The 11454-nt window shown below is 39.7% G+C and overlaps 2 protein-coding genes across 2 annotated transcripts; both read left to right on the forward strand.

The window, feature by feature from the left end:
- The first annotated feature begins 4264 nt into the window (after window positions 1–4264).
- LOC147485871 (uncharacterized) lies at window positions 4265–7672 on the forward strand. Its single transcript, XM_086573600.1, has 3 exons — window positions 4265–5591; window positions 5745–6031; window positions 6368–7672. Exons 1-3 carry the CDS (start codon window positions 4265–4267, stop codon window positions 7670–7672), a joined length of 2919 nt encoding a protein of 972 aa, XP_086429726.1.
- A 135-nt stretch (window positions 7673–7807) lies between these two features.
- LOC147485872 (uncharacterized) lies at window positions 7808–8314 on the forward strand. The gene has a single exon (XM_086573601.1). It carries the CDS (start codon window positions 7808–7810, stop codon window positions 8312–8314), a length of 507 nt encoding a protein of 168 aa, XP_086429727.1.
- The last annotated feature ends 3140 nt before the right edge of the window (window positions 8315–11454 follow it).

Below are 11454 nucleotides of genomic sequence, written 5' to 3' on the forward strand. Positions count from 1 at the left end.
CAACAATGGACTACTAGTAACGAGGATGTAGCTAGCATGGAGGGGGAGCCAAAGCAATTTGGTTACCAAGCACATGAACAATCGGATCAAGAACGAAAGTCTACATTGGCCGGCTGGCCACCAATGTTGAAACTTTGAGTAAGAAATTCAACCCGGTTCTCCATGAATCCTCCAAGATCAACAAGTCTCAAGCTAAATCTCTCTCGGTCATGCAAGCTAGCCAATCTTTGTGAAGTCCGTTCGGACACTTCCCATGCAACTCTAGAATGTCCCGATGCTTCACATGTATTAGTTGGAGAGTACAATATAAACTCATTTCGTAGAGGCCCAACCAAGGTGGTAATAACTTTCAAGGTAATTATTGGAGACGAGCGGCTGGACCCCCAAGTTCTCAAGATCAAAGTTATATTCCACGAGACAAGTCAAGCTTCACGGTTGGTTCCTCAATAACAATTATACTCAACAACGAAATTCCAATACAAGTGGAGAGTTAGTGCCGATCCTAGGAGAAATTATGCCGCACCTACCAACACGGAGAATGCTATTACTTTGCTATCACAAAAAATCAAAAGTTTGAAAGTGTTCTAGAGCTTCTTGCACCGCGATCTTAGCTCAATCTCCGGCAATCTCGAGCAAGTCAATGTTCTAGAATGGAGTCTCTAGAGGCTAAAGGTCGACTAACTTCACCACTGCTTTGTCTGTAAAGACACTAGCCACTCAACCTAGCTTATTGGAACCAATATTGAAGAGTGAAGATGTATGCCACATTGGGACAACTTTTAGTACTGATCACCTCCATGATCGGTCATTTCGATTACTACTCATATCGATTGAAGATAGACAACAAGGTTGACTTACCTTCTCATGATGACATTGCTATAGAGCAATCGATCAAGATTTCAAATGAAGTTCAAAAGGAAGTGGGGGAAATCCTTTCAACTTCCATTTGTCAAGATGACCAAGACAAGATATGCAAGAATGCCAAAGAGAAAGAAGAGCAAACACATGCTGATGTGTTTGTACCAAAGACACCTTTTCCTATGTTTTTTGCTCAAAGCAAAAAGGACAAGCAATTTTTAGAGATAAAGGAGGCATCTGAGAAAGATAACATCAATATCCCTTTTCTCAAAGCGATCAAGCAGTTGCCATCATATGCCAAATTCTTGAAGGATGCATGCAACATAAAGAGAAGTACTCATGTTCCAAAGCGAGCGTTTCTAGCTGGACAAACAACATCTATTATCTATCAGCAAGCTCCAGTTAAGATCAAAGATTCAGGAAGTCCTACAATATCATGCAAGATAGGAGAAAAATTCACGGGTAATGCTCTTTTAGATCTTGGTGTTAGTGTTAATCTCTTGCCATATCATATGTACCAAGCGTTGGGCCTGGAGAACCTAAAGCCTACAAAAGTCAAATTGAAGTTAGCTGACCGTTCTACCAAGATTCCCAGAGGCATAGTTGAGGATGTTCTTGTTCAAGTAGTCGATTTCTACTATCTAGTGGATTTCATTGTGATAGACACCCAGGAGGCTTTGATAAAATTCCAATTATTCTAGGCTGACCTTTCCTCGCTACCGCAAAAGCTTTGATAAATTGTCACAATGGTGAAATGAAGATCAACTTTGGTAAGATGTCCATGGACATAAATATCTTTCACCTGTTGCATAAGGATTGTGATGACACCGAAGGTGGAGAGGTGTACTTCCTTGATAGCATGATACAATAATTCGTCCCATTTGAAGATACAATTGAGAGTGTTCAATCTACAGAAAACTGTGATGAACCTGAGAACCGCACCATAGAGGCGTTGCTAGCCATGTTCTTGGAATCTCTACAAAAAATTCAGGATTTAAGTGAGCAGAATGGAAAATTAGCAGAGAGAGTATCATACCTTGAGAAGATGAACTCTACATTTCAGGATGAACAACAGACTTCTGCCCAGAAAAATCAGTTACTAGAGAATCAGCTTAAAGAAGTTTTGGAAAAACAACAGAATCTAGAAACTAAAATGAGTCTTCTGAAGCAGAAAGTGGGCCATATTGATAAGAAGCATTGCACTGTTGAAGCCTCTTCTATACCATCATTGTCTAAACGAGAGAAGTATGTGAACCCGGTCTACCGCCGCCCACCCTAAAGCCTTGATCGGCCCGGACATCCATTATCATCACTGTGGTGGTAAAGGGCACATCAGATACTATTGTCCTGTTAAAAAGAAAGATTTCCGTTAATCTTCTACACAGAGGAACCACAAGGCCTATCACACAATCATCAGACTTGAAATGGTTCAAGGTAGAGAAGCAACTTCACCAGCAATCTTTCCGGCATATCAAGGAGTATTTTTGACAACCCACAAGGTGAGACCTCCTCGTCCTCCAAACATTCGTAAGATTTGGATAAGAAAATCTGATCGATCTCCTCACTCCAAATTGATAATGCATGATATATAGTCTTAGGGATCTGACTTAAAAAGACCTAACAAAAAAAAATTGGTAAAAGGAAATGTTCTTATTTTTTGGATTAATTTTGATATTCGGCATCAATGGTAACATCTTCCCTTTTTCTCATTCATTTCATTTACTTAATTTCTATACAATGAGGACCATGCATATGTTAAGTTGGGGGAGGGTGTACTTGAGAAGTACTTGAGAAATGAATTTCAAAAATTAGTTTTCAAAAGCAAAAATATTTTTGTTTCTATATCAGTAGCATGAGAAAAATGAATTTTAATGATGAGTCTGGAATATATATTCTATACTGCTTAGTGTTGAGTTTGATAGATAGTTGATATTATTGATTTCATTACCACTTAGACTATTTATTATGCTCGGACATAGTTTTTGTTGATAGAATTCTTTATCAAGGCACCACCATAGTACTTGGTCAGTTTTGTGTACTTTTGCTAGAAGAGAGATTTAAACCCCTAGTAAACTGGAAGTAAAATTTATAGACTTTATAGACTTTGCCCGTGAGACTTGAGCTTTATACCCATTCTTTGGAGAGTTCTTACGAAAAATCCGAGTCTTAGTGACTCAACATCTTTCAGTTCTTTATGTCGTTGTAATATAGTCTCATTATTTTTTGATTTGGTTAATCACGAAGTGACATCAACTGGGGAGATAGTCATTAGGTCTTGTAGTCTATTCAAAATAGAGTATCATACTGATAAGTCAAGTAGTGAACCCATTCAGCCTTTATCCCACCTAGTAGGACTATCATGTTAAATCCTTTTGAGCCTTACAATAAGCCATTTTCTTTCATAAAACCCTTTACCCAACTCCAGACAAGGAGTATAGCCAAAATCTTTATCAGCCATACCCATATGTTTTTGAGAATACAAGGGGCATAAAGAGAAAGAAATAGCACAAAAAGAAGATTACAAGGAAATATCATAGAGATACAATGAGGGACCATCATTCTGTTCTAAGTAAAAGAAGCTAGTGGAAAACAAGCATATCTAGTACTAATCAAGGATTATAACGCCCGTATTTAAAATATGTATTTATTTATTAATTAATTAATTAATTTATTTATTTGAAATTTGGTTGGATTGGATTTGGGGATATGTGGGCCTGGTTTCTGGGCCCGAGTCTGTATTGGGATTATGTTTCAAACCCAGGTATATATTCATATTTTTCTAGAGAATAGGGTTCTTAGATAAAAAAAAATAAAATAAAAATGGAGGCATAGATAAAAGCTTGATTGCTAGAGCGTTGGAGCGCGACGATTTGGACTACGAGGGATTCGTGGTGCTTTTTTTAATACAGGTGAGTAGTTAGTTTTTCTATTTCACGGAAATCCCGAGTTTTACTGGGATATAGACAAAATTCTACTGTCCAATGTTTTCGTTCATTTTTATGTTTGTTCTTCTGTAGTTATTCGGCGATATTGTCGAATCGTTAAACTAGATAATGTTATTATATCGTTTTGATTAATTTGAACTGTCAAAGCTTTATGGCCTGTTAATGGCAGTTAAAGCCCAACATAAAGAAATCGGCATGTTTGTCTGTTTTGAAATCAGCTATGAGTTAAGAACCCAACTATCAAAGAAAGAAAAAATGGGGACTGAAAAAGGTTTTGACTATTTTTAGTCTTCTCCCTCAAGTCTTTCTTTGTTTTTGAGGGTTTTATTTCCTTTTATTTCCTTTTTTGTTTTCTTTGACCCCCTTGACCGAGTTGTTGCCGCCTTTTCCTCTCTTCTCTTGTATCTTAGAAGAGAAAGCCCTGCTCATTCTCTACATGCTCCTTTAATTCTCTCCCAAAAATGTCGGACCTTCCTTCGTCTTCCACCTCCCCCCCCAACACATCTCTAGTTTTGCCTAGCCTCTGTAATAGAGGCTCATGGAGTTCGTTGTTCAGAGGAGGCTCCAGTAGCTCACATACTTCTCTGAGAAGTTTCGAAACACATCTAGTGGATGGTATAGCTGAGATACCGGCTAGTATTCTGGAGAAGGGTGTCTCCACTTGGAGTGACTATGTTGTGGGTTTTTTTGTAGAAAAAAGGCTGCCTTTTCCTCTGGTTAAATCCACTCTTTCAAAAATCTGGAAAGTTAAAGGAAACTACACTATCTCTACAGATAAGGAACTGTTTTACTTCAAGTTTAGTCTTGATGAAGATAGGAAACAAGTATTGGAAGCGGATCCCATTTTCATTGCAGGACAACTGTTTGTGGTACGACAGTGGACTCGGGAAGTTGAGTCTCAGAGGCATAGGATTACAAAGCTACCCATTTGGGTTAAGATAATGGATCTGCCTAAAGAGTTATGGATTGAAGATGGACTTGGCTATGTAGCTAGTTTGATTGGAAAGCCGGTGAGTATGGATGAGGCTATGAGGGCAAGAACGAGGCTGAACTTTGCAAAGATTTGTGTTAAGGTTCCTATTGATTACACTTATAGGAACTCAATCCCAGTGAAAATGGGGGAAGAAGTAGTGGAGATTATGTTAGAATACCCATGGGTGCCTGCATCTTGTACTAGATGCAATATGTTTGGGCATAAGAACTCAAACTGTCCTTCTCGTCCAAAGCAAGTTTGGAGACCCAAAGTTTCAAACTCTGTGAGCGCAGCACGAAGTAAGGAGGCTAGAACTGGACAGGAAGATACCACCACTGATGGAGGTTCAAACTATGATGAATGTGAGGATGGTGAGCATATGGAGGGAGGAAATGTGGGCCTTGATATAGTACAATATGTTCCTTCAGCTTTTCCAGAGGGTCAGGCCTTGCAGTGGTTGATACCGGTACCTAACTCTAACCCCTCGAGATACCGGTACCTAACATTAAGAGGTCTAAATGATCTCAAAAAAGTGGTAGAAATAAATAAGTTTATTTTGAAGAATAAGATTTGCCCTTTTGGTCTATTGGAAACAAAAGTAAATGAGGCAAAGAGTGTAGGGATCAGTAGAGTTTGTGAACCCAGCTGGAGCTTTGAAAACAACTATGGGTGCAATCCGAATGGAAGAATTTGGATCTTATGGGATCCAAGTTTAGTGTTAGTGAGCAAGCTACATGAAACATCTCAGTTTATTCATTGTAAGGTGACAGTGCTTAGCAATCAATCCTGGTTCTTCTCTACTGTTATCTATGCAAGTAATGGTAGTTAAGACAGGTTAGGGTTATGGATGGACATAAAACAGCTTCACAGGAGTATCACTACTCCTTGGTGTGTGCTTGGTGATTTTAATAATGTGTTTTACTCTCATGAAAGGATTGGGGAAGTAGTGCAGGCTCGGGAAACATAACATTTTGGGGATTGTCTAGCCGACTCAGGGCTGTTTGATCTGAAAGCTTTCGGTTGTTATTATACGTGGACAAATTATGGTACTGGAGCTAATAGAAAGTGGTCAAAGATTGATAGGGTGCTTGTAAATATTGAGTGGACGTGTGCTTTTGCTCAGGCGACTGCTGAATTCCTCTCTCTAGGTATCTCTGATCACTCTCCCAAGTTGGTGCATCTTGTGGACTTGGAAAGGGGCAAAATTCCATTCAAATTTTGTAATTTCTGGGCTCTTCACAAAGATTTTAATATGGTGGTTTAGGAAGTGTGGGGTACTGAGGTAGTTGGATGCCCGATGTATATATTAGTGTCAAAGCTGAAGTTACTCAAAAATAGATTGCGTGGATGGGCAAGGACGTACATGTCCAATATTCACATCAAAACAGAGGCCGCAAGGCTGATTTGCATTGTATATAAAGAGAGTTGCAGTTGAACCCATTTGGATGGCCCACATGGACTATGTGTAAAGGAAAAGGGAGCGAGATAAACTTATGTAACCTTATCGAGATGGAGTATATGGAATTGAAAGCGGGCGCGCAATGGACCGCCTCGACTATCTTGAGATAAAGGAAATGCTTTCTTTCATCAGGCTATCAAGGAAAGGAAGAATAGAAACAACATCTGCGCTGTTTCGGACATGAATGGGGTAAAGCATGAAGAAGTTGCTCAAGTTTCAAATGCTTTCATATCCTTTTATCAAGAGCTGATTGGAGTCTCTTCTCAAGCTGTTTGCTCTGAAGAGATGCTGGATGGGATACCAGTGAGGGAAGTTATTGATCAAGGGACTGCTGAGATACTCTCTGAAGACATAACTGATGAAGAGATCAAGAAAGCTCTTTTCTTTATGGAGGATTCAAAAGCTCCGGGGCCAGATGGGTATACAACCTTTTTCTTCAAGCATTCATGGGACATAGTGGGAGGTGATTTCTTATATGCCATTCAGTCCATATTCAGGATTAACAAAGTACATAAAGGTACAAATGCCACTTTCCTTTGTTTAATTCCAAAGAAACCTATTGTATCCAAGGTTGATGAATATAGGCCTATAACATGTTGTAATGTCACTTACAAGTGTATTGCCAAGGTTCTTAGTAACAGGATGAAGCCTCATATGGATCAATGGATTGAGCTTAATCAGTCGGCCTTTGTCCCTGGGCATAGTATACAAGATAACCTTCTTCTCGCTCATGAGCTCCTCAGAGGATATGCAAGAAAGCATGGACCAAAGAGATGTACTATCAAAGTAGATATTCAGAAAGCTTACGATACTATCAGTTGGGAATCCATGCTCCTTGTTCTTAAAAAGTTCAAGTTTCCTCCAAAGTTTATCATATGGCTATCTATGTGCTTTACGTCCCCACTCTACTCTATCTTGATCAATGGAAGCCCACATGGATTCTTTGAAGGAAAAAGAGGGTTAAGGCAAGGCAACCCTCTGTCCCCCTATCTCTATGTGCTGATTATGGAACTACTGGGTGGTCTGTTAAAGCAAGGTCTCTCCTCCAAAAGTTTTGGCCCTCACTCAAGATGCAAAAGGCTTGCTATAACTCATTTGAGTTTTGCAGATGATGTTATCCTCTTCTGTAAAGGGGAAGAGAAGTCTATCCTAGTGGTCAAAAACTATATTGATCAATTTTCATCTCTCTCAGGGCTCCAGATCAACATTATGAAAACATCTATCCTTACTGGAAGCATGACAAAAGATGACGGATTAGCCCTAGGAGGGTTACTGGGTATTCAGTTAGTTGCTCCCCCTATCAAGTACTTAGGCCTGCCTCTCACAGCTTTCAGAATCAATGCAAAGGATTGTCTTCCACTGATTGAAAGACTCACTATTAGAATGTCGAATTGGAAGAATAGAGCCTTGTCCTATGCAGGCGGTGCATTTCAATAAATTCATCTGATCAATTCTTTTTTTTCTTTTCACATCTATTGGGCTAAGACGTTCATTCTCCCAGTGCGTGTGCTTGACAAGGTGGCTAAGATATGTAACAGGTTTTTATGGAGTGGAGTCTCGATGCAAGCAAAAATGCATAAAGCAAGTCATGCAACTCTGAGGCTGCATAAAAAGGAGGGTGGGTTGAGCATCATTGATCCTAGAGTGTGGAATATAGCAACTTACTGTGGGCTTGTGTTCAAGGTGGTAAGTAAAGAAGAGACTTTGTGGACAAAATGGACGTGGGAATATCACATTGGAAACAAACATTTCTGGTCTATGAAGATTCCCCAGGACTGCTCGTGGGTTTGGCGTAGTATTCTCAAGCATAGAAAGATTGCACGAAAATATATAAAGTGTTTGATCGCAAATGGTGAAAATACAAGTTTGTGGCATGACCCGTGGATTTCGTCAAAGCTTTTGATCCATAATTCTCAAGCTAGAAATATGCTCCAGGTGCCTGATGATGCAAAGGTGAGTCTCCTTATTACAAATGGCGAATGGAATGGGCTGGTTAATCTCCTTCAAGACAGTGAACTAAAGACGAGTATACTGCAAACCTCTATCAATGTAAATCTTGAGAAGGATGTGGTAGTCTAGAGCCCAGCTAGCAATGGAAAGTTCTCCACCAAATATGCGTATGTGGCTATAAAAAATATGAGACAAAGAGTTGCGTGGTATAAACTGGTCTGGGGGAAGTATGCTGTACCGAAGCACTCTTTCATTGCGTGGCAGCTCTTTGCAGGGTGCTTGGCTACACAAGATCGGTTAATCCATAGGAAGATTATCACTCAATCTAGGTGCTACCTCTATGAAACCCAAGCTGAAAACTCTAAGAACCTTTTCTTTGACTGCGACTTCTCCCGAAAGGTATGGTCTGCGGTGAAAACAAGACTAGGGCTAGGCGTTGTAGTACAAGAGTCAACTCTTGAATGGTATCTTCTCCTGAGAGTTACTCGATCAAACTCTACTGCTAGTGAGATAATTCGGACACTGACTTGTGCTATGGTATATGGGATCTGGAATGAAAGAAACTGCCGAAAGTTTAAAAGCAAGACCCACACAGATGCAGCGATCAGCAGAGATATAGTAAACAGGATGAGAACTTACTTACAAAGGGTGATAAAAGAAGCTGACGATTCTATAGAAACCAAAAATATGATGAATGCTCTTGGGATTGAGCTCTTGGTTAGGCAGAAAAAGCCGATACAAGGACAGTGGGTTAAACCACCAGCTGACACGATAAAGATTAACTTCGGATGGAGTGAATCTTTTTGGGGGATATGGGGGATGCTGGAAATTTTTTTTTTTTTTTTTTTTTTTTTTTGTGACCATGAGGGAGCACCTTTGATCGTGTTCATGGGTAATACCAACCTCAGGTCTGTGATTATACAGGAGTTAAAAGGGATCGAAGCAGGGCTGTTAGCAGCTTGCTACATGAATTGTAAAATGATCATGTTGGAGTCGGACTCTTTGTGAGCAGTAAATATGATTAATAGAAAGGAGGACTGTCCTTGGTATTGTTGGGACCTAGTAGAGTCTATTAGGAAAAGCATGCGTCTCTTTGAGACAGTGGTTGTAACCCATGTGTACAGGGAGATGAATAGGGTTGCCGACTGGCTGGCTAAGTCTAGTACAGTAAGGGATCGTATAAATCTTTGTGTGAAGCTAGGTACTGTTTTTAGCACTCCACCACTTGTTTATGAGCTTTTTGTAATAGTGGAGGAGGATGCAAGAGGTATGATGTATCAAAGAGTTTAAGCTAATACAGGTTGGGGTCTGCCTAACCCCTAGTTGTTTCAAAAAAAAAAAAAAAAAATTTTTCTTTGCTGTGGTTTTGAATTTGTGGATTGAGGTCGGGGGTTAAGTACTGGAGGTTGGTTGTTGGTGATTGGATGAGTTGTTCAAGCTCTGAAGGGGCGTTAATGGCGTCGCCCAGCCAAAGGAACGGAATCGGCCTGATGGTTTTGGTTGAACTCGGTTTTGGTGTGATGTTAAGTTATTATTTTGTATGGTGGGTTGGTTGTGTTATGATTGGGTTGGGTAGTGAGATGTGGGCTGTTGAAGCTCCGGAGGGGACGTTAATGGCGTCGAGACAGTTGGGTGAGGAGTGAGGAGTTTGGATTATTGTTTGAACTCGTTTTGTTGTGGTATAGTTGGTGGTAGCGAGTGATTGAGTGCTGTAGAGTGAGGGGGGCAGCTGTTAAAGCTTGAAGAACCATTAATGGAGGTCAAAAATTATAGATCTAGTTTTGATGAAGTATAGGGATTGAATGATTTGGGGTTTTTGCTTTTATTAAAGTTGTTTGGTTTTTGCCAAGGGTAAAAATCGATATGATGAAGTGGGAGGAGGAGGAGAACTCGATTTGGTGGCTGGTGGAGGGAGCTGGTGGTAGCTGATGGAGAAGATGACCGGTTGGGCCTTGGGCCAGTTTCAGTTTTTGGGCCTTGGTTGTTTTGTTTGCGCCGGTTTTGTTTTAGTTGTTTAGGCCAACATTTTATTTGTTTTCTTTGGGCCAGAGATTATATTGTTTTGTTTGGCCTGGTCCACCTTAGTTTAAGTTGTTGGGCAGTTTAGCTTGATTGTTTGTGCCAGTTTCATTAGTTGTTTGGGGCCAGTTTCATTAGTTGTTTGGGCCAGTTCTATTATTTTATTTTTGGGCCGAACCCATTGGTGTTTTGGGCCAGTTTCTAATATTGTTTGCGGCCAATCCATAGGACTTAATAGAGATCCAAATGGGTCTTTCAACATTTAGACTTTTGGGTTATAAGGTTTGGGTTTGGGCTTGGCTAGTGGGTCCGAACCATGACCTTAGCCATGAGCCCATGAACCATGCACCTTTGCCCTTAGCCATGAACCATGGCTATGACCCTAAACCTATTGAACAGGGAAACGATAGTTTGACTTTGACAATGACGTGTTGACTTTGACTTTGACCGTTGACCATTGACCGTTGACTGTGGAATGCTGATTTTTCCAGTTTTTCACTTATTTAAGAATATGGACAAATGTAGTAATAAAATATTGTCGGAAATTGTATAACTTTGTTTGTCATTATCTAATTAAGATTTGACATGAGTAGTGTGTAAAGAATATAATACTGGCACGTAACAAGAAGGGAATTCTTATAAGACTTAGATTCATGGACTTTAGTATTGGGCTTTGATAGTGAATTAAGTTCACATAAATATATTGAATGAATACATTATATGATTGATTACTATTATGAGTTGCTACTTAAATGAATTGTAGTATGTATGAAGGCTGGAGATATTCCATATGGTGTAGTGCAATATATGATTGGCACGTGAAATAATAAGTTTCGAGATTTGATATAGAGATACTTGGATATCGTGCAATGAATAGTATTGGCACGTGATAATGTGGATTGTATTATAACGAAACGCGTTGAGCTTCGATACAATTAAGTATACTGGCATGAGATAGAATAAGAATTATTCTGAGATATAAATGTATGACACTTGAATAAATTACGTAACGAAAATCCTAGAACCTAGCTACCACAACTCATGTGATTTGCCTTTGTGATGGGCGTATGTGATATGATTAGCCCTACGGGAGTTTCAGTGAATCTGAATGGCCCTTCCGGCGTAAGTAATATGATTGGTGGCTTTAAATTATTCCGTTCGCGCGAAAAATGGTGGCTTGATTATTCGCTTGCAAAATTATGAGCGAATAATGGCGAATAATGGCGATTTCTTACATAATGGCTTTCGTG

The sequence above is a fragment of the Coptis chinensis genome, chromosome 7 (genome assembly GCF_015680905.1).
Source record: "Coptis chinensis isolate HL-2020 chromosome 7, ASM1568090v1, whole genome shotgun sequence".
Classification (NCBI taxonomy): domain Eukaryota; kingdom Viridiplantae; phylum Streptophyta; class Magnoliopsida; order Ranunculales; family Ranunculaceae; genus Coptis; species Coptis chinensis.

Bases quoted from the DNA above. Each gene is read 5' to 3' on its own strand.
- LOC147485871 (XM_086573600.1), top strand. From the start codon at position 4,265: ATGTCGGACCTTCCTTCGTCTTCCACCTCCCCCCCCAACACATCTCTA. The intron at 5,592-5,744 runs GTAATGGTAGTT...GGGAAACATAAC, and splicing joins CTCTACTGTTATCTATGCAA to ATTTTGGGGATTGTCTAGCC. The intron at 6,032-6,367 runs GTGGTTTAGGAA...TTCTTTCATCAG, and splicing joins TTCACAAAGATTTTAATATG to GCTATCAAGGAAAGGAAGAA.
- LOC147485872 (XM_086573601.1), top strand. From the start codon at position 7,808: ATGCATAAAGCAAGTCATGCAACTCTGAGGCTGCATAAAAAGGAGGGT.